The following is a 22,620-nucleotide window of genomic DNA, read 5'->3' as shown; positions in this document are numbered from 1 at the left end:
CTGAAGGCAGAATTGTCCCTATTTAAACCATCGCAACCAGTATTTGTCCAACCTGCTCTTTAAAAAGGTTCCCCATTGGGGACTCCACAGCTTTATACAGTTAAGGTGTATTTATATATATACCCCCTATATGCAGACACACAGGATTTGCTGTTTGTTCCTAAACCACTTCAGATACCTCTCCAGCATTATACCCTATATATATGACCCTGCATGTGCATGTGCACACACATACACACACACACACACTCACACTCACTTTCTCTCTATACACACACACACTTTTTCTCTCTCTATACACACACACATATACTGGGCATAGTTTGTGTGTGTGTGTGTGTGTGTGTGTGTATTGGGTATAATATATATGTGTGTGTGTGTGTCACCATCCCCGGAGGTGTTCAAGAGGAGGTTGGACAGGCACCTCGTGGAGCTCGTTTGAGCCCAATTACCTCCTACCTATGGCAGGGGACCAGACTCGATGATCTTACAGGTCCCCTATATAGCAGGGGTAGGCAACCCCCAGCATGGGTGACTGAGCATGGCATGCAAAGGCATTTCGCTTGGCACACGTGTCTCAGGGCAGACAGCGGGGAAGGGGCTGGGGCTGCACTGCTGCAACAAGGATCAGCCCCCTCACACCTGGCACACTACAAGTCAAAGTTGTGGGTGTTTTTGGCACTCTGACCAAAAACGTGGCTGACCACTGATATACAGGGTATAATGTTCTAGTGGCATCTTTATGGAATGGTTTAGGAATAGCAAATCATCCATCTCTAAAGGGTTAAATTCAATAACCCTTGAAGTCTCCACCAACCATACGATTCTCTTCAGGTCAGTATAGAATCTGGTACATACTAAAACATTCATAGGCTAATTCACACTCACTTTCATAGACTGATGTGATGCATAGATTTTAAGGCCAGAACAGACCATTATAATAATCTAGTCTCACCTTCTGCATAATACATGCCAGAGAATTTCAAATATGTATAAAGAACGGATTCCATATTTCCACAATTTATACACTCACCTTCAGAGAAGAGAGACAAATCTATTCTGTGCACACACAAAAGAGAAAGAATAGTCTGCATTCATTTGAAAAGATAATGCATGCTTTCCTTAAAACTAAGCCATTGGAAATCAGTGAATAAAACAATTGAAACATTTTCAAGAATGTGTATTTTTCACCCTTCAAATACATTGCAGATTTTTTTCCTACATTCAGCCTTTGTTAGCACAAAGTTTTCCTAGACTGCTACGCTGAAAAGAAAGCATACTTGGCAAATAAAAAGAACAGACTTCTGAAAGAAGAAAAAAGAAGGTATTTTTTACTCCAAAATGAAGAGCAATCTCATCCAGACTCTAATTTCCCAGAACTACCAGCATAAATTCATTAAAATCACTGGAGTTCATGATTTTCACCAGTGAAACTGAAACCAGAAATTAGCTCCATATGTTATCTTTGCTTTTAGCTATTAGGATGTTCCTATTTTAAAACACACAAGAAATTCAGCATTCCCATTAGAGATAAATCCCCTTTTGTGAATACATTTTAATTGAGTTTTATGCTTTAAAATATACAAAGAATAAAAAAGACCAGTCATTTCTGCCTCCATTTAATTATGGAGTAATAGATTTCTTCCCCTAATGCATCTATAGGGAATCTAGTTATGATGAGCTATCTGTTGGAGCTGGATTATGACAAGATTTCCCCCCATTTGGAAGGTATTAGTTAGGATCTAGAGTAGAATAGAAACAGCAAGAGGAAATGAAACAATATTACAGAAGATGAAGTTTTGGATCATGCAAAATCATTGCTCCCCTCAAATTCTTAATTTGTTCATGGTTTATATTAAGGATCCATGTATAAATATTTTATAAAGGGTGAATAAATTATGAAGAGATGTTTTACCAAATGGGCAATCAATGGCTATAGATTGTTTGAACAACCCACGGGCTGTTTATAACCATGATTTTAACCATCCACAGCATCTCCTACTGATGTCAGTATAGCCTTCTACAAGACATGCTTGTAACATGCTTATAACATCTACAGATCATTTATAAACCTTTACAAGTGGATCCTTAGGATAAAGTATGACTGAGGATTTTTACAATAATTTAGCGATTCCACCTCTGCAATCACTTGAAATGAGCACAGAGGCCTCCGTTCACCAAAGCTTAACTTGAAGTTCTCACTGAAAGAAATGGGATGCTTTGTGCTTACGTTTAAATGTGTGTTTCAGTGTTTTGCTCACTCGAGGCCTTAGCTAGATGCTGCATAGATGCATGACACAGACCCTGAGCTGTCCTGTTCGTAAAGGACAATTCTGCTGAGAAAGAGCTGCTAAAGGTTGCCAAAAAGCAAAAGCCAAGAACATGGAAGGAAATGCTTTCCAAATCTGACCTGCTGTGCTGGAGGACATGAAGGGGAGCATGACAGAAGAAGAACTAGAGGGCGGTGAAACCAACCATACGCCACACAGTAGGAATGGGCTCTGAGGTAAGAGTGTTGGTGTCACAGGTCAACGGGACAGATTTTCATGTGTAACTCCGCTCATTTCTCCCCAACTGGTGCCTCTCTCCTCCCCCAGTGAGATTATCATCTCACCAGATCACTTACAAACAGTGCTTACTAACTAGTATCATCTGCTGCCCACCGGCTCTGAGCCTCCCTTCCCCTCCTTTCTGACTCCAGAGGCCTTATTGCCAAATGACACCAGGTCCAAGTGACAGCAGCATCAGGTTCAGGGGCCACGTCTATGCTACCTGCCTGCGGAGCCTGCAGTTGGTTCTGGGACATGACCCCTGCCCATGCCACACACACCCAAGCACAGTAATCTGGCAGCGTAGGCAGGGCAGAGTAGTGCTGGGCATGCACCCTAGTTGTGGGCATGAGTCTGTGCAGAGCCACAGAAAATGAACGTGACTTGTTTCGTGGCAGTGGTCCCAGGCTTGTCACTGAAGCTGTATAGACGTAGCCGATATAACAAACTCTAGGTGCAACTTGGCACAATGACACCCATTGCCCAGACTAACACTCTGGATCAGTGGCAGGGGGCATCCTTTTTAGCACGTGTGCCACAAATTAAGCCCTTTGTCCCTCCCCATGTGTTCCTTGCCCAATCTGTTGCTCTATGTTCTGTTCCCTGCCTGCTCTGCTGCTCTACTTTCTGCTCCCAGTCCTTTCCTCCTTTGCTGCCTGTCCTTTCCCTGATCTGCTGCATGCCACACACAGGCTTCTCATGCCACTTCTGGCATATGTGTCATAGGTGTGCCCCCCTGCTCTGGATGGACCATCCACTTCTCTCCACTACCTGTTCATTTTGCATGGTGTAAGTTCTCCCAGGCATAGGCGGTCTCCAATTGATCCAAAGTTCATTGAGCTCAGTGAAAATCTTTCCAACAAATACAATGGAATTGGGATCAGGTCCCTAACCTATCGGGGCCAAATCCCCAGCAAATGTAAAACAGCATAACCCTACTGATTTCCATGAAGAGGTGACAACTCACACCAGATCAGGATCTGACCCTGCGACAGTCCTATAGTCAGGAGCTCACCTCTTCCCTTTTGTGGAGGGGCACCAAGTCTTATTCTGACTGTCCCATGGGTTAATTCTGGTTGGATTTACCCCAGTGCAGCGATGCTGATGTCAATAGAATTTCTCCCAATTTACATGGGTATAGAAGGAGAACTGGACACCCGCAAGCTTCCAGCAATAGATGGGAGGCCTCAGGAAAGTATCAGCATTTGATCGCACCAATACGCTGTGGTACATTTAGCTTCCTTCATAGCTTCTCCTGGCTTTGAGCTGCCCTGTTGTGATCAATAGGAGCATTAACAAACCATAAAATGGCTCGTTGAGTTTCATTGATGAGGGGAAGTGATTGTCCATTGCAGTTTGCCGGGCAGTTTATCTTTCCCTTACAGTGCCAAAAGCAGAGGTGCAGTGAATACAATAGGGCAGTAAACCCTGGTCCCAGATCCCACCTCGTGCTAATTGAGAGAACTTACACAACTTCTTTTCCTGATGAGCTGCACCAAGAGAATGAGGTTTCTATGGATCTCATGCAGGAGAGACAGTCCCATTTGACTCTCCACTGCCTTCTTTAGGCATTTATAGAGTGTCAGTGACCATCTCTTCCTATCACCCTTTCCCTCTTTCCCAGAGAAAACACCCAGCCATTGTCTGATCTTAATTGCAATTAATGAGCCCTACCTGGGTTGACTTCCAGCACAAGCCACTATCCATAAAATAGCTCTGTGTTTCCCCTCCAAGGTTCTCAGTGGAACTGATCAGAACATTTTTATGACAAACAGGAAATAAATATTGTGAAAACATTTGCCCTTCCCACCCATCCACACATTTTCCTACCAGCTTTAGCACTAAGCCTGACATACTATCACAATACTACAGCTAATAATAATACAGGGTCAAATTCATCCCTGGTGTAAGTCTATTGCTTTTAATGTACTTTGCAGCCCTCTAGCATAGCAGATTGATTTTTATTCAGTGTGTGCAACTTTTCTTGTACCAATGATAAAGGCCTGTATATTTTATTTTCCTGAGGCTGGAAGACACAGTACCTCCCCACACAGAGAAGAATAAGCACTCTCACTGATCAGAGGGAATAGGCAGCTCTAACTCTGTCTCCTCTCCAAGTGATATGCCTGTGTATTAAGGAAATGACATTATAGCATGGACTAAGACACACTTGCCACAACAGTGAACTGGTCTCAGAGCCATAGACTCAGGAGGTGTCCCTTGATTTCATTCCCTGATTTACACCCTCTGTCCCATGCTATTCTGCTCAAACATGCTTTCCTGAGTAGGGCATCTGTCCTCATCTACTTCTCCTCAGTATACAGCCAAGGCTATTAGCCAGACCCATCATGTGCAGGGTTAAACATCCTCTTTGATTTGAAAGCCAGGCTGCAATGCCTGAGCATGGAAGAATGCCAGGTAGAGGGCAAACAGAGGCTTATGTGACTCTTGCACTGCAGTTTATTCAGACAGGCTCTGGGTTAGTGTCCAGATAAAATCCAGGTGACCCATTCCATCCCCTATCTGCATTCATGGGTACCATGAACATAGCCTGACCTATGTGGACCCCACAAGCACTGATCAGCCCCTGACTTTGGACTGAGCACTCCTCCTCTTAACACTTCCAGCTCCTGGTGGGATGGTCCCTTGTGGATTGAAAGAGAGAGGCTGTCTACCTTGCTTCATCCTCCCTGCAAGGTCACTCCCTCATCTCTCTCTGTTTTGGGTGACATTTTAAGATTACAACATTCATAGGACTGACATCTAAATTTGATAGCCATTTGACTGCATTGGGGTAGCTGAATGGACTGATTCCAGATTGCCATGAAGTGATCTAATTGGGCAATCATTCACAATGTGTTGCACCAGCCAAAAAAAAAAAAAAATCGCACCACAAACACAACCCTGGACTCTCTTTGATTCTCCATTTATGGTGCAGGTGTCCACATTTTCCATGAAGTATCCGGATGCAATTCAGGGAGGACCAAATCTTTCCTAGTAGGTCAAATCCTGGCTGGGGGACTGTAGGATCGCTAACAATGTATTTTTGTGGCAGGTTGCCCAGGTTTCCCTCCATGTTCTTCTTCCATGAAGGGGAGGGAGGGGATCTAATCCAGGGAGACCCTTTTTAGCTTTGCCAAAGAGGGGCTCATTTGCACCACTCAAAGCAGAGAGCACTGGCCTCCTTTAAGATCAGCTGGTTAGAGTCCTGCCTGCCCCTGGGGCTGGGTAATCAGAGAGGGCACAAGGTAAAAGAACATTAACTAGGTGCGACTGGCTGACCTCAGTATCCCAGTAATGGCAGCAGCAGAGAAGAGGGGCTGGGAAAGACACTGACCATGGATGGCAGGAGGAAAGGGCAAAGAATGCTTGTAAAAACAGAAATCAGAACTAGAAGGATGCACCAGAGAGAAGAGGACAGACAGGCCGGGGGGCGGTGTGCACCTGATGGATGGACAGTGACTAAGTCAGGGGTAGGCAAAATGCGGCCCAGGGGCCGGATGCGGCCTGCCAGACCATTCTATCCGGCCCGTGGGATCCCTAAAAAATTTAGAAAATTAACATTTATCTGCCCCTGGCTGCCTATCATGCAGCCCTCGATGGCTTGCCAAAGCTCAGTAAGCGGCCCTCTGCCCAAAATAGTTGCCCACCCCTGGACTAAGTGGTCATGAAGAGAATGATACTAGAAAGGAAATGGGAAACCAGCAGAAAAAAATAGGTCTGTTTTGCCCATACTGCATGAAGTCCTTAGCATCAGGGCAAACTGAGTATAAAACAACCCTGGTCCAAGTGATGGGACTTGGAGCTCCTGTTTTCCCTGAGCTCCTATTCCACCTATTAGGTGTCTAACCGGCACTTCAGGTGTCTAGATTTAATTCTATTTCATGCAGCTGGAGTCCCTGAAGAACAGTTACTTTTGTAACACTTCCATGTAGTCCTAAAAAGCAGCTCTGTCTCAGACTGTGGGACACCACTGTGCTAGGTGCTATGCGAACATGAACAGAGAGTCCCTGCCCCACACAGCTTACAGTCAATGGAGAGGACAACTGGAGATGGAGACAGACATGTAGGGGAGCACAAGAAACCCAAGGGGCAATGTGGGTTAACACAATAAACAGTGATCGCAGTACCCCAGCTGTCTGCCTCCCATCACAGCTATTGTAGGTACTCTGCAGCAGGGTACAGAACGGTCAGGAAGGACATGGAACGGGACAATGAAAAGCAACTTGGGTAAAAAACATGAAGGTGCTGGCTGGACAGCATAACCCACAGGTGACAGAAGCTAGCACCAATGACTGGCTGGATCAGAGTCAACATCTCACATTTCTTTGCAGCAGGTTACTCAAGTCTGAGGCAATAATTAATAACATCTACAAATCAAGACAAACACAATATCATCCTGCTACACTTCATGGAGTCACTTAGAACAGAGCAAGGAGACTGAAAGGTTGCCATTTGGATCTGATAGTGTCTTACCCACACTTTCTACAAATATAAATGACTATGGACAATCAGGCCCTATTTATTTGCCTTATAGATTTCCAACATGTTACAAGTACAGGTTGTGCATTAAGAGAACTCCAAGGCTTAGAAGTGCGATGTTAGCACCTATATATTAGTATGAATGTAGTGTGAACACAAGTAAGTTGGGATAAAGATCCCTTGACCAGCACAATGGCACCAGTCTAAAGCTGCACCAATTTAAAGCTGTTTTATACGAACAGAACTGCATCCACATTAAGGCAGCTTATTTGACAGAGGTAAAGCAGGACACATCTGTGGTATCGATAACAACTCTGTGCTCACAGCTCAGACTACACTTTAATATTTGGCCAGAACAGGGATGGCAGTTAGGAGTGTGAAATAATCACATGCACACCCCCCCTCCCCTCCCCCCCCCAAAAAAAAAATTGACATAGCTGTGCCATCAACAGCTCTACCATATGTACCATTATACCAGCAAGAGATAACTGGGGGAAGTGTGTTGTTTTGTGGTTTTGGCTCTAGGGGGATTGGTGGCTGTAGCTGTATTGGTATAAGGTGAAAAAGCAAACCCTTCCTAGTATAAACTGAGCTTCTGTGAACAATCTGTCCCTCAGGATCCCTTCAATGGCTCCCCAGCTTTGGTTTCTAGAGCAGGCTAATATCAAGGGAATACAGCACCCAGGCTGTGGTCACCAGTCTTGTCAGTGGCACAGGAGTGGTGGATCACAGGTATTGCTCCAGTGGTGTCTTGTGAATGGACCAGGGAGGGTATGGGCCTAGCTGGGAGCTCTCCATCCATGGCAGTGGGGTCTAGTCCTGATTGACACCGCTGTCTGCCCCTGGGTAATTGCAGGTGAGCCCTGGTACCTCCCTTTTCCTCAGTCTGTTCTATCAGCTTGATTAAAACCCTGCTCTCCAGCCCCTTCTGGGGAATCCTATAAAGTGCTTTGAACCTCAGTTTGATGAAAAGTGCTATAAGAGCGATCTACTATTGTCCTGAATGCCAATAAATTCTACTGATTATGCAAAAGGCCTGACTCTAACTAAGACAATGAATCTCTATCTGCAGGGCACAGGCAGCAATGTTTAAAGCCTCCAGACCACTGAAGTATGTGCATCAGAGTCACCAAGACAGCTGGCACTGTGAATGGGCTTAAAGTTAAGCATGTGCATAAAGGGCTTCACTGGGTTGGGGCCCAAGAGCACATGGATCAAATCCTTTTCTGTGTTTATACTGGCGCAACACCATATTTTGGCCCTGAGTGGCTCAGCCAGCAGAACAACTACAGACATCCTATACACAGGGGAGATGAAGCTCAGATTTACCCAAACATCGTTATCGCTTTTGCTTCGCCAGTTCCCACAGCAACAGAAACTTCACACGGGCATTTGGCTCAAAGAAGCCTTTTCATTTCTAGTGCAGTTTGTTTGTACACTGGCAGGACTCTAGGGCTTGCTATAAGTTACAGAAGAGGCTCTGGCACATGAAACGTGTACCTTTCTATTTAATCCTAGCTAGGCTAGTGAGGATCAGAACAGCAAAAGGTTATTCCTTATGCTTCAGGGCATACAACTGACAATCAGGTGGGGCCAGGAAGGAAGTTCCTAGCACAGCATAGTATAAAACTAGTAAATTAGTTGCATTCTGGAGCACTTGTACTTTTATCCAACATGCCGTGGCGATAGCATTATACAGAGATTAGATATCAGGCTATTATTTTGTTACATTTCCCCTCTATCAGCGATGAGCACATTACGGTGAGGCCATAGCAGCTGGTCTGAAACAGCTATTAGCAGAGGAACTCCCTCTTGTTACTTATTTACAATGGCTGGCTGTTTAGTACAGATCTTTATAACCTTGGCATTGATAATATGACGTCTTAGAGGAAACTAGGCCAAGAAGGGATCTCTGGGTCATCCAGGCCAGGCCCCACCCAAAACCAGTTGGAAGCTTTCATCCCAGTATTGAAAGGCCTTTTGAGAACTTCTGGCACCAAATGGCTAGAAACCTGCTTCTAATCTCCAGTCTACATTTATTTGCAGCTCGCTCATACCCAGTTGCTCTTGGGACAACAAACTTCTTTAACAGAGGTTGCCTGCTTGGGGTAGGAAAGCTTTCATCCCCCATGGCATGGGAAACTTGGTCTAATAGACTGCCCCTGTAGCTAACATGGGTAATGGGAACACAAGGAACACTAGAGTGGATCTAACCCATCATCCACTGGCTCCAACCTCTTGTGTGAGGCAGGCCAAGAGCAATTCCTTCAGAGGAAGCAGAAAGCACTACTGCAGGGACAACTGGGATCACCCGTCTATCAGAAAAATATCTCCCTCCCACTATGTATGCTTTCTTATACCCTGAACCATGAGGCCATCTCTCTTACATTTTCATTCTTCTGAAATAATTTTCATCGCTTTCATTACTCAAGTCACCACCTAAGCCTTTTTCTTTTTCCCTTTTCTTTTCAATCCTAACAAGATCTTGGCTTCTGTGGTAGCTTGTGGCAAGGAGCTCCACAGGTCAATTGAGATAAAGTGGTTCACTACATCCCAGAAGCCTCCTCCTCAAGAGAAGCTCCCAGAGGGAGTTAAAATAGATCGCAACATAGGGGACTCCGAGACAGGCAGAGATTGAACCATCACTTGGTTTCTCTCAGGGCAAATACTCTACATGGCACAAGGGGCTTAGATGGCCCAAGGAGGTGCCATTTGCATTGCTCCATTTCACCAGATACTGGTCCTGTGGTTATAGGATTTGCCCCTAAGCTTCATCAGCTCTGTAAAAACCAGGACATGGAGTCTGTGGCTGCTGTCCTGATGGGGGGCTAAGCCAACAGCAGAGGCAATAAGAAGGTATCACTGATTTTATATTAGAACCTTTTTGGGGATGTCTACACCACATCCCTAGCCCTTGCTGAGAAGGGCCAGCCATAAGCACATCCCGGTCACCCGCTTTTGCTACATACACCAGACCTAGATACACAGCAGTGCAGCTACTTTAGAAAGTGCCCCACAGGGCCGCCCTGGAGACCTCAGTGTTGGATATGCTCGAGAACGGCCACATTTCTCGGATCAGCGCATGCAAGTGGGAGGGCACGGGTAGGGCTTACTTGAGAATATCCTTTCCCAAAAATGCTGGGAACGTGGACTAGACATACCTTCTGTCAACCTTGCGCTAGGAATTCGGACAGGGGAAGGGACCTTTTTTTTCCCCCCCTCCCTCAACCAGTTCTGCTTCATTAAGTGTTCACTGAAAGTTTATTTTTCCTTTACATCACAGAGCCTAGAGCATGAAACAGGGAGGCTTTAAGTGGGTTTGTTCAGTTAAAGGACACAGAAATCCAACGAAAGCCTGTTTCCAACTGAAAATCCCAGCTCAAGGCCTCATATTCCTGAATTATAACAGCAAGGTCTTTTTGCCATTTACTGTAGCTTTAAGAGACTCAGAGCTGTCTCACAGGAGAAGGAAGGGGAGGGGGGCCCCAACAATTTGGCATCTTTTTCCATTTAAGTTTCTGGTGTAATTTAAGAAACGGCAGGTCCTTGCTGCTGAAAAATGAGTTTAGTTATGTTTTCAGAATGGGCGTTCTGGGATGCTGTAATTCTATACTCCATAAGCTGCCAGGAAAAAAAAAAATCAGTTGAGAACAAGCAGGGGGCATCATTCATCTGAGGGCTATTTCTTTTATGACTTCTTGCCCCATCCACAAACAAAAAGCTGGGCAAGTTCAAAAATGGGTGCCAGGAATAATGGCACAGCTCTTGTAGGACCAATAGCCAGGAACTTTGCACGAGAACAGCGAAGTGTATTTATTTTGGCAGCGGCCGAGTTGTGTGGGATTTTTTTTTAATGACTATTATTAACATTTTTGGAATGCATGAGTCTGACAGGACCCAGAGCAATGTTTACAGAGTTTGCCTCGAGTTTGTCCTTGAAGACAGAAGGGGAAGCAAGGCTAAGAGGTAAAAAGCTCTGTCTTCTAAGCAACTGCAGCTTTCCTATTTAAATAAGTCTATTAGCATTTCATTTTCTTCTCCTAGATGATTGTTGCCGATGCCATAGGCTTTAAGATCTAATGCTAGCTGCAAACCAGTTTTGCCTCTTAAAACCCATTCCACTGGGAGACAGCGGGATCATTTTGAGTAGCAACAGTCTGGCCACTACATTCATAGCGGCCAGGGTACAGCTGAGAAACATTTGACCGGCTGCTATGTGAATTGAAGAAATCAATTCTTTGTGGTTTTAAAGGCTTGCCCTGCAGAATAGTGATGCTTTATTTATTGGAAACTTGAAGTAATGGCTGTTTGGATTAATAAATAAATAGTAAATCATGGTTATTCAAAGATGCAGGGGAGAGGAATGCAAGGTTGTGTTGGCTGAAGCTACAAGGAGGCCTGTATTGCTACCTGCAAACTCTCTGGGATGCTCCATAAGACAGCAAAGGAGAGGATTCAGTGTATAGAGAGTTCGAAGAAAGGGTTTTTGGAACAATGGGTTGGAACGGGGCTGGAAACAAAGACTGCACAAGCAAAGACTGGAGATGCAAGTGCCAAGAATAATATCTCAACACATTCTTAACAACAGACGAACAAAGCACAGGGCCTCAGCAGTGAGAAGGCAGGAGGAGGGGGGAGAAGGGACTGGAGAACTAGAAACAGATGAGAGAAAAAGAAAGTTTTAAAGCCAGCAGAGCCATATTGCAAAGACTGCTTCCAACACCCCTCACTGCCAGCCTGCTTTCTCTCTCTCCGGTGCACAGGAAATGTCCACATAACCCAAGTGGACTATAAGCCACGAGTGGGAATTTGAGCAAAGACAGGGCACAGACATCAATGACTGCCTGCTCTTAGCCCTACTCTGAGAAATGAACAGATTTCCAGCATTGGTTTAAGCCTAACTAGAACCAGATCAGCCAGCAGGCACGAGTGCATTGTTAACTAACACGACTGTCGATTCTAGCGTGAACACATGTACTGAAACGTGACTGACACTTGGTATATGCTTGGAAGATTTGCAGGTACAGCTCCATTAACAAAACCCTCTTGGGAAGCAAAATAATCTCTATAAAAGCACCTTTATGCTGGTATTTGTAGCTATGGTAGGACTTTGATAGCATAGAAATGATGAAGAAAAATCACACACACATGCTGCATGCAAGTTTGTTGTCTAAACCGACTCCAAGAATCCAAAGGCAGATGTTACTGTTTGACTGATTCTGTAATCCCGATTTTAAGACAAAGTCCATTGATGTGCCAAGTAATTTTGTCTCAGTAAAAATTGGAGGATGGCACCCTTTGCTGACCAGAAATTACAAAACTAATCTGACAGTATGCTTCAGATGGCATGGAGAGCTGTGTATGGGGGGATTCAGATTGAGAAGGTGAGAACAGCTATGGATAAATGTGTCTTTTAAATCACCTTAAAAAGGGAGAGGAGGGGGGAGCTGCTACTGTGAGTCTTATGTCTGCCTGATCCTGCAGGACACAAGTGAGCTAAACCTCCTTAACTTTGACTCTGAATGAAACAGGATTAAAATTGCAACAGTTCTGCTGCATTTGAACCAACACAGAATCAGGAAGATCAGAGGTAGAACAAACAGGTTTCGCACGCTGGGCGGCAGCAACAGTGGCCGACCTCCCAGTAGTGGCCAGGCCAGTAGCAGCATCCAGTGTTGTTTCACCTCCTCAAAAACTAAAAAATTGATGCTCTGGTCACCCAGCCCTAGTTACACAGTTACTGCAGATGTAACAGTTACCTCGTAGCTGCATGTGCCGGTATCAATAGAGTTGTTACATCTGGCTATTGGCAGTAATGATCAACCTTTTCACCCAGTGGGCTGGATGGGCAATACCCAGTCTGTCCTAGGGCTGGATCTGGCTGGATGTCCTGATCTGGCATCTGGAGGGGAGCACAGCAGGTCCAATATGACTGCCCAGAGGAGGCCGGTGGCAGGCCAGCCCTGACCAGCCACATGGGGGAAGAGGACTTGGCCTGGCCATAACTTGGCCTTTTTGGAGGGGGGAGGGCAGGGGGAAGGGGCATGAACAGCCCCAATCCAGCCATGCCAGGGGAGCGGGTGGGAGGTGCCTAGCCCCACAGCATGAAGGGGGCATGACCCACCCCCAAGCTGGTCATGCAGGGGGGAAATAGCGGCCTTAGGGGAGGGCAAACCAGGCAATTGCCCGGGGCCCCACACTTTATAAAAATTAAAATTAATTACACTGAATATTCGTATTATCAATATTGTATTAAGATACTTTCATTGCAGTTTCATGGATGAGACAAAGTGAAATTGAAATACAAAATGTCCAACTTGCTTATAGGTGAGGACCCTTATAAGAAAAGTTTGACATTTCAAAATGTTGCTATCCAAAAATCAGGATTAAAAAAAAAAAAAAGCATGACTAAAGTCTGAAAAGACTTTATTTGGGGTTGACTGACTCATTTCCTTTTGATTAAAAATGGTCAGGCCTGCAATGCCAGGCTGTATTTTGCTTGGATCGGCACCCTTTTTAATGCAAAACAGAGGGGAAAAAAACACTTGAGCAACCAGTCCTCTTTGCAATGGGTTTTTTTTTCTTTTGTTCTCAATATGTTGAATGAGAACATTTTGAAAACTTCAGATTCCAATTTTTTTTTTAAACAGGAAACAAATTTCAGTTGAATCAGTACAATTTCTTCAACTTTATTTCATCAAAGCAGGAGTTTCTAAACAACATGGTTGCCATAAAAATTCTTTCACTAGTTTTATTCCCTATAAACTCTCTTCTCTGGAGTGTGTGCACCCCAAAGTGTAGAGGGCAGGTGGGCACTAGTAAGGCAATAAGCATTGGACATTATGTCCTGGCACAGAGTGGACTCAGTGAGAGGCAGGCCCCTAAGCATCAGGGGCTGCTCTGGCAGGCAACCACCTCCCCAGTAATCATTCATACTAGTAGCCATAGCTCAGTTGCTTGGGATGTGAGAACTGAGCAAAAGGCGTCACACACCAGTTCACGGTTCCCCACGGACCTGCATATTGCTCTGAGTAATGTCTGGTGCAATGCTGCGGCATTGCCCATAGGAAGCATATGAGTTCATCTCCAGCCCTTCCAAAATTGTGCTAACCATGTCATTGAGGGCAGTGCACAATAAAGGACACAGATGCAGAAGCCCCAACAGGGACCAAGGAAAAGAGACTAGTAAAAGGGACAGATAACTCCACTCTGGGCTGTGACTTTGGGGATGTAGATTCTAGGCCAATGGGTTTCAACCTGTGGCCTATGGATCCCTGGGGGTCCACAGACTATGTCTAAGGGGTCTGTGAAAGAGGACTACAATCAATCAATAGTATGTGAATACCCACATTTACAATTCAGAGGGTCCTTATCTCCCTTCACATTTTTTTAGGGATCTGCTAATGAAAAAAAAGATAGAAACCACTGCTCTAGGCCTTTCCTGACTTTGCCACATACTCCCAGTATGCTCTGGGGGAAGTCATTCACCTCCTTTTCCTGGCTCCTTAAAAGCAAAAAATATCAGACTTCCTTCGACTGTCTTGTCTAGTTAGTGTGTTGGCTCTTTGGGGCAATGCCTGATACTTCCTGTGCATCTGTACAGCCCCTAAAACAATAAGATCCTGATCTCAGCTGGTGCCTCTTAGTAGCATTACAGTAATGCAACACCAGAAGCTTGAATGGGAAATCTTGAATGGGATGGGGTTATCTCCCCCTGCCCCCGATGATCAGGATAAAACACAAAATCAATATTAAACACTATAACAGGGTAATAGAGCCAATCTTTTTGGCAAACATGCCACAAATTAAGCCCCATGCCCACCACAAATGCCATTCCAATCTTCATCCCCTGCCCAATCTCTTGCTCTGCTTTCTGCTCTTAGCCCTATTTTCCCTACCCAATCTGCTGCTCTGCTTTCTGCTCCTGGCCCTATGTGTTGCTGCACTGCCTGCCTGCTCCCTGATCTGTCCATGCCACAGATTAGCCACCTCTACACCAGGCCATCCTTCCTACTCCAGGTGCTCACATTGGCCAGTGAAATCAGCTCACCTCCCTGCTTGTGAATGATCAGAATTGCAGCCTGTTCTCAGACAAGTTTGTTAGTAATGTGGAATTGCTGAATGAACCCTGTGAGCAGAAGGTGCAACTTTCGCTTTGAGAATCGAAGAGTACAAGGCTCCTATCTATCCACTAGACCAACAGAGGCCAACTTTTTTTTTTTAGCCCTGCATCCTCCCCAAATGCCACTTTGATCCCCTTCCTCTGCCCCATCTCCTGCTCTGTTTTGTGCTCCCTGCCCAGGCTGCTGCTCTGCTTTCTGCTCCCTAACCTATCTACCACTGTGCTGCCTCCCCCTCTCATCTGCCACATACCACTCACAGAGGCTGTCCATGCCACTTGTGACGCGCATGTTCACCTGTTGTAGAGTTTAAAGTAGCTGAGAAAGGACCAGGCCTTGCTTCCAGCTACAGCACTGCAACACCAGCATGACTTCACTGAAATAAAAAATATTACTATAGATTGCCCCTAGATCAAGAATTTGGCCAGAGGGACCTGGGTAATATGATGCCACTAGATCATTTGAATTATTGTATAGGGCTTTAAAGCTGTTTAATGGGTTTGTACCTATTGCACTCAGACAGAGGCTTCTGTAGCGTAAAGCCAGTGACTCACAACAGCATCGTTGTCTGAAGATGATGCATTTTTTGTTTTGTTTTGTTTTTGTCAAGAAGCTGCTGCTTTTAGTTTTGAAGAAACAGTTCAAAATAGTAAGATCTCCAGCCATGACAAAGATATTGTAATGCAATCATACACTGTACATTAGCATCTTCACTTCTGCATGTAAGAGCAGTCCAGGAAGCTGCGATAATGTGGCCACCCTCTCCAAACAGATCAGAAAATCCACTGAGTACTATGCAACTCCATAACATTAGTGTAAAACATTTCTGTCTTTGACAGATGCACACACAGATTGGAGCCAAGCACCTAACCTCTCTCTAGTGATCAAAACCACTGAGCCTTGTGTTTTCCCTCATCCTCTCAGTCTCCCAGTTTGGCAAATCAGTCCTCTCTTTTGCAACATCACTCTTCTCCCCTTCCCTGCTTTTGCAAACCACATGGTCATTGTGACATTACAACACTTATCATTTGCTTTCTTTATTGCCAACACAATCCTCAATTAGACAGCGAGGGCGGAAGAGAGTGAGTAAATTTGGCAAGGGGAAAAAAAAATAAGAAGGAATTCTGCCTCCCCTTCTGAAACTGGTAGAGGCGATTCCAGGCTGCTTTTTGTTTAATCAATGTTAACTATTATTTAGGTCCCCAAAGGCCTTCCCCAGAGATCAGGGCCCCATTGTGCTATATGCCATACAAACACAGAGTAGCAATCCATTGTTCACCCCAAACAATTTACAATCTGAATAGATCCAAAGGATGAGAGAAAGGAAGTGTCACTGTTACTCTGTTACAGATAGGAACTGGGGGTCCGAAAGAAAAAGTGACAAATAAAATATTTTAGAGAGTCAGACATATTTTCATCATTATCATCATCGCTAATCCAAAAATGAAACTGCCCAGTGCATGAAAAAGTGAGATTTTTAAATGTTTTCATTCTGAATCAGAACAAAAAGCCAAACTTGCAGCATTTTCAGTGAAACTGTATTTTCACAAACATTTCATGAATGTACTGAAACGCAATACTTCAATTGTCTGGAACATTGCTTTAATTTTGATCTTGATCACTTGGAACATTTACATAAATGTCAGTAAATGTTGAAAGAAAAGCTGCGTTTCAAAATGTGTCCGAGAAGGCTGATATGGGATAATTTAAACCTACCCACCTTCACCCCAAGCACAAGGTTTCTTTTAAAAAATTATGTGTTTGGGGTGAAAAAAAATATTAGTTTAATTGAAAAAATTGTTTTCCATTAAACAAAAGTGATTAATTGGAAATGCCCTGACCAGCTGCAATTTTCTCTGTGCTAACAATATGTTATTCATACATCAAGACTTTGTTTAGATCAGGGAATATTTAATATCCTCTTCATCACATTTATAGTTTTAAAAAAATGCTGCAGTGCCATGTGCATAATTTTATTGCCTGCTGCTCCCTGTTATAACTTGGCTAAAGAAAAACCCGAAGGGAAAATGCTGCTTCAGATCGGACTGGAGCAGAGCAGCAGGGATGGCTTGACAAAAATTATGCAAAATAATTAATAGCTTCCTCCATCTCTTTATGCACAGGAGAGGCAATGGGTCTCCTGCTCTGCCTATGCATTGCAGCTTTCTTCAGAATGAGCATCAGCTGCCCAGAGATCTGCACTTGTATAGAAAAAAAAAATGGGCGCCAGCTGGCAGAATGTGCTTACCGGGATCTCCAGGATGTGCCGCTGGGGCTGCCCCGCAGCGTGATAATCCTCACCCTGTCGGCCAACAGGATCACCTCCCTGCGGAAGAGCTCCTTCATGGAGGTTACAGAGGTGCAGTCCCTTTGGCTGGGGTACAATCACATCAGCACCATTGAGCAAGGCACTTTCGCCATGCTGGCAGATTTGAAAAACATGGATCTTGGACATAACCAGATCGTGGACTTCCCCTGGGAGGATCTGCGCAACATCAGCGCCCTGCAGATCCTGAAGATGAACAACAATCACATGGCCACATTGCCTTCAGAGGCCTTCCAGGCCCTGAAAGACTTGAGGTCCCTGTGGATCAATGACAACCAGTTCACCACCATTGCTGAAGGGACATTTGATGCCATGACTTCTCTATCACAGCTACAGCTCCACAACAACCCACTCAACTGCTCTTGTAAAGTCTTCTGGCTGAGGAACTGGACTGAGAATACCTCGATTTCCCTTCCAGAGAGGGACTCCATCAGCTGTGCAGCCCCAAACAATCTCAGAGGCATTCCCCTGAGGAAAATCCCTGACCTGCAGTGTGCGCCTCCCTCCGTGCAGCTGACCTACCAGTCCAACTTGGACAACACTGTGCTCTATGATGGGCTCACACTCACCTTGCACTGCAGCGTCACAGGTAGTCCCCAGCCAGAAATCAGCTGGAAAATTCAGACTTCCAACCAACAAACAGAGAAAAATAGGCCCAATATGGAAAGAGATGGGAATGACCTCCCCAGTGGGCACTCCAAGCAGAGCCAAGAGCACTTCCTGACCTTCAAGAACGGTACCCTGACCATCCCCAAGTTCAGCAAGCAAGACGAAGGTACTTACACCTGCCTGGCCACCAACGATGCTGGAACTCGTGAGGTCTCAGTTGACATGGCTTTGGCCAGCTCAGAGAATCCAGCAGAAGACCTGCTTAGAAATCACCCCCAAGCCAGCCAGCACAGATGCAAAAGCTGCTACCAAGAAGACCCAACTGATTTCTCAAAGTCTGGAGAAAAGCTTGTGATTATTTATCACACCCCTGCAGAGTCAAGGAGCAATAACAGCGGGACTCCGATTCAGCCCGGTCTCTGGGCTTGCCTGTTTTGTTTCATTTTTCTTCTTTATTGCTAGAAGAAATGCCAAAGAGCCTCGCTCTAGTTCTGTCGCACTTCTGTCACTGTAGTGGATGCATCTACTGAGCTGCTGGGTGCTGTGGGAGGCATTGGTCAAGGACAGGTCCAACAACCAAATTCAGGTCTGACTTCCACACCTTCCTTTGGTGACATTCAGAGGTGGGTATTTGGTTCAGCCTATTGGGTTAAAATAGCCACATGCCAATCCAGGTTCAGGTCCTAAGTTTACCTGCCAGTTCCAGAGCACTCAAATCATCTCTGGTATTAACATGCTGGTTAAGAAATCATGGCAGCATTTGTGGAACAAGCATAACCCATCTTTATACACATTCAGTTTAGAATTCAGCAGATGTTCAGCACTGCAGGACATCTCAGACAGGTCTACAGGATGGTTCAGGTAAACCAAAAACTCTATTTTTCCATTAAGGAGCTGGGGTGAAATCCTGGCTCTGTAGAAGTCAGTAGCAAAACATCCATTGATTTCACAGTCAGTTTTTAACCACAAGTCCAAGTGCCAATTAAAGATGGTCAGACAGCCAATTAGCCAATCGGGTGTTTTCATTTATCATGCCAGATGCATATCAATCAGTAGGAGTACGAGGAGTCATCTATGACTAGAGAGTACTATGAACTTTTTAGTGCTCATAGACCTACTCAGGAGGAAGGGGCCTCCGAGACCTCCATCATAGGAGGCTTATGATCTACAAGAGAAGGGAAAGAAAGAACTGACCTTGCCCACCTTGCAAGCTTCTTCAGCAGATCCCTTCTCCACTGTCCTGTCTCCCTTCCTCCATTGCTGCCCTATACGCCCAGTCTCATAACCAAACAGTCCAGTTCTCATTGGTATTTATTGCAAAAAAGTTCTGTTGCATTTCTAATGAGTCCACTTAGACGACATGAGACCGATACATGGATGGAGCTGTTTTGTACGTGGTACTGGGTACAAACATGTTTGAGCTGGAGCAGAGGCCATGAGCTTCCAGCACAGAGTTTTACACCAAATTGATCATAATTCTTGGCTGGGAGCTGGGGATCTTTTCCATAGTGCTGTTCCCTCAGGAGCAGGCAAAAGGGCTTTGAAGGGGCCCAATCCTATCAGAGTCTGGGTGCCCTCATCTCTTCTCCCCTCGTTCACCCACCAATCCATGCCCAATGCTCATCTCTGAATGGGTGCTAAGCATATGGGCCCTGAAGACCCTACAGGAGGAGAGGCAGGACGAGAAAGAGAAAGAAAAGACAACAACATGCAAGAGAAAGTCTGCAAATGAATTGTACTGCTACTCATTCTAACAGGATTTAGCACATGGTACTGGGGAGACCAGATATACTTTATAGCACACTGACCCAGGAAGCTATAGACAGTTCAATCATCCTGCAGTGGAAGATCAGGTTTTCTCCATATCTCCCACTATCTGAAGGAAGTTTGGAAGCTCCAGATGTTCTACAAAGGCAAACCAGGGTATTCTCTATCTCCCTTACTGTACAGGTGTTTCTCAGATGCTTAAAGCTCTCTTTCCTTGTTTTCTTGCTAGTACCCCTCACCCCCTCCAAAGAGCTATAGCAATATCCTGGTATCCACATTACGTTGTCCTTTTCAGAATTATACAGCTGAAGAGGTACCAATTTAAATAAATATGATTCTACAAAACAAACCTTCCCTCGAGCAGTTATTTATGGGGTAAGAGAACTACATCTCCAAGGAGACTGCAGAACACAATGCCAGCCCCTCGTTGGGGGAATATTTGAGTGGGATCCACATGCGCTGAACTCCCTTGTAGTAAAGCCCTGGTTGTAACATATATCTGAATGGCAATACAAGGTCCTCACTGCTTCACCACCTGCAGATTGCAGCCAAATTACAGGAGGGGAATGCAACTTTCCTGGCAAAGGCCTTGAATTCCTCCAGGGGAAAAAACACTTTTCTGAAATAGGGAATTCCCAGTGCCGGTATAACAACAGACAGGCTTATTTCTCAACCTCTCTGTGTAACACCAGGTCAACAGCATATGAAGAAGAGATCACAAACCAGCAACCTCCCACACTATGCACGGCAGGTAGCCATGGCCTGTCTCCTACCTGCAGTCCAACCTGCAGTTGTATCTTCTCCTCTCAGGGTTTCTTTTGGGGTGGTTTTTGTATGGCTTTCCAAGACTGAGTCTATGGGGGTGGCTCTGCAGATCCTAGCCACCCCAAAAGACAAACCCCAAGAGGACAGTATGCCGAAAACTCACCTAGTCCACTCTTTCCAATGTCCCCACAGTGCTGGATGAGCTGGGAGGACCAGATCTGGGGACACAGCAAGGCCCCATGGAGGCTCCTAAGAGTATACCTCCTGTTGGAGTGCCAGGGATTCTCCTTTCCCTCAGAAGGGCCCAGGGTGGCAATAGGGGCAACCCTTCACCCTCTAGAAGCAGAGATGGCCCCTGGCAGCCCTGCTGTAGATGTCTGAATGGCTGAACTGCACTCTTCTCCTCTCAACCCCACACAAAGTTGCTTATGAGGGTGGCAGTGAGGGTCTAGGGGCTCTTGGAGCCTGCTACTTCACATGGAACTGTAGGGCTGTGCGAAATGGCACCGTTCCATTTTGCCTTCAGTTTCGACGGTTCAAGGGAACAGCGTTCAGTTTCGAATTTCATTTCGAGTTGAACCAGCTGTTCCCTTTCATTCTGTCAAAACAGAAAGGCTGTTTCGACATTTCGCTGGGGCCGGCCCAGCTGGGCTGCCTTCCGCTCCAGGTGCGATCTAGCACTGGGGATGGGAAGTCAACCCAGCTGGGCTGACTTCCCATCCCCAGCCTACGGTCCAAACTTTTAAACTTCTGACACGTTTCAACTAACCTCGTTTTGTTTCAAGGCTATTTCGACGGCCTTTGTTTCACTCTGATTTTGCTGTTTCGACCTTGAACGTGGTTGAAACAGTGTCAAAACGAAATGGTCAGTGAAATAATCGCACAGCCCTATGGAAATGTTCTGACTTCTGGGAGCTCTGGTAGGAGGCTGCTTGCCCAGGTAGACAATGCTACATGGTCGGTCATTACTGATGTAGGCATTTTAGAGAAGCAGGCCAGGTGCTTGTGACCCAGTCTCACCACAGGCTACAACCTCCCTCCAGTCAAGGAGGTGGAAAGGGAAAGAAGGGTGAGGGAGGTGGCTGCCAGTATATCAGAAAACAGAATTCCCTTCCATGCCCTGACAAAAGTGTTTGCTCCAAATCAGCAAAAAGCTCAACACTGCAAAACCAACAGCAGAACAAAAAATCCAAGAATACTTATTTTAGAGACAGTTGAAAGGTTCTGCAGGTGAATTCAAAGCCTCTTACATGATGTACGCAGGTAAAAAGAAATAGATGAAACCAGAACAACTTAAAATCAGTTCAAAATCAGAACACCCCTCCCCACAAACTTGACTGAAAATACATCAAAATCTTTTACAAAATGAAAAAATGGTGTCAAAAATGGATCTGATTTTGCAGAAGCAACCCACATTTTTCAAGCAAACCAACAGTTTCTGATTTCAAAGTTTCAAACAAAAGTTTTTGTTGGAACTCACTAGAAACTTGGGGTTGGGGGGAAAATTGTTGAAATTCATATTGATCGCACAACTTCAGGAGCTGCCTCCAAGGTAAAAAAATTGCAAGGTTAATTAAGAGATGCATGCAGGCATAGAGGCTGTCAGATGGCCAAGGAGAAGAGAGTCTTTCACATACAAGTTTAAGTTGGGTCCCAAGACCCACCCCGCGTTTTTCCAACCAAGATACGATACATTGCACTGTGGGCACTTCATAAGTTACACACAGGGACTGGCTGTAGAGTTTTGGTTACCAGCCATCCCATACCAAGCTGCATGATGTGTACTGACCTCAGGTGTAATTTATGTGACTTACTATGTACAGCCAAGCCCTGTACAAGCAACAGGGACTGCTGCTAGTACAGTTGGGTCTACAAAACCACTGAAACTTAGATCACTGAAGCTGCTACTGCTTGTTTTAGATTCATAGATTCATAGATGCTAGGGTCGGAAGGGACCTCAATAGATCATCGAGTCCGACCCCCTGCATAGGCAGGAAAGAGT

The 22,620-nt window shown here is 45.2% G+C and overlaps 1 protein-coding gene across 1 annotated transcript; it reads left to right on the top strand.

Annotated features, from left to right (window-relative positions):
- The first annotated feature begins 10,773 nt into the window (after positions 1-10,773).
- On the top strand, positions 10,774-20,193 carry LOC102382059 (immunoglobulin superfamily containing leucine-rich repeat protein). The gene is made up of 2 exons (XM_006020289.2): positions 10,774-10,997; positions 17,275-20,193. The coding sequence occupies exons 1-2, from the start codon at positions 10,913-10,915 to the stop codon at positions 18,546-18,548; spliced, it is 1,359 nt and encodes a 452-aa protein (XP_006020351.1). The 5' UTR covers positions 10,774-10,912; the 3' UTR covers positions 18,549-20,193.
- Positions 20,194-22,620: the final 2,427 nt, after the last annotated feature.

The sequence above is a fragment of the Alligator sinensis genome, unplaced genomic scaffold (assembly GCF_000455745.1).
Source record: "Alligator sinensis unplaced genomic scaffold, ASM45574v1 scaffold1097_1, whole genome shotgun sequence".
NCBI classification, from domain to species: Eukaryota; Metazoa; Chordata; order Crocodylia; family Alligatoridae; genus Alligator; species Alligator sinensis.
Note: the sequence above shows the minus strand (reverse complement) of the source record. Positions and strands in the feature narration are given on the sequence as shown.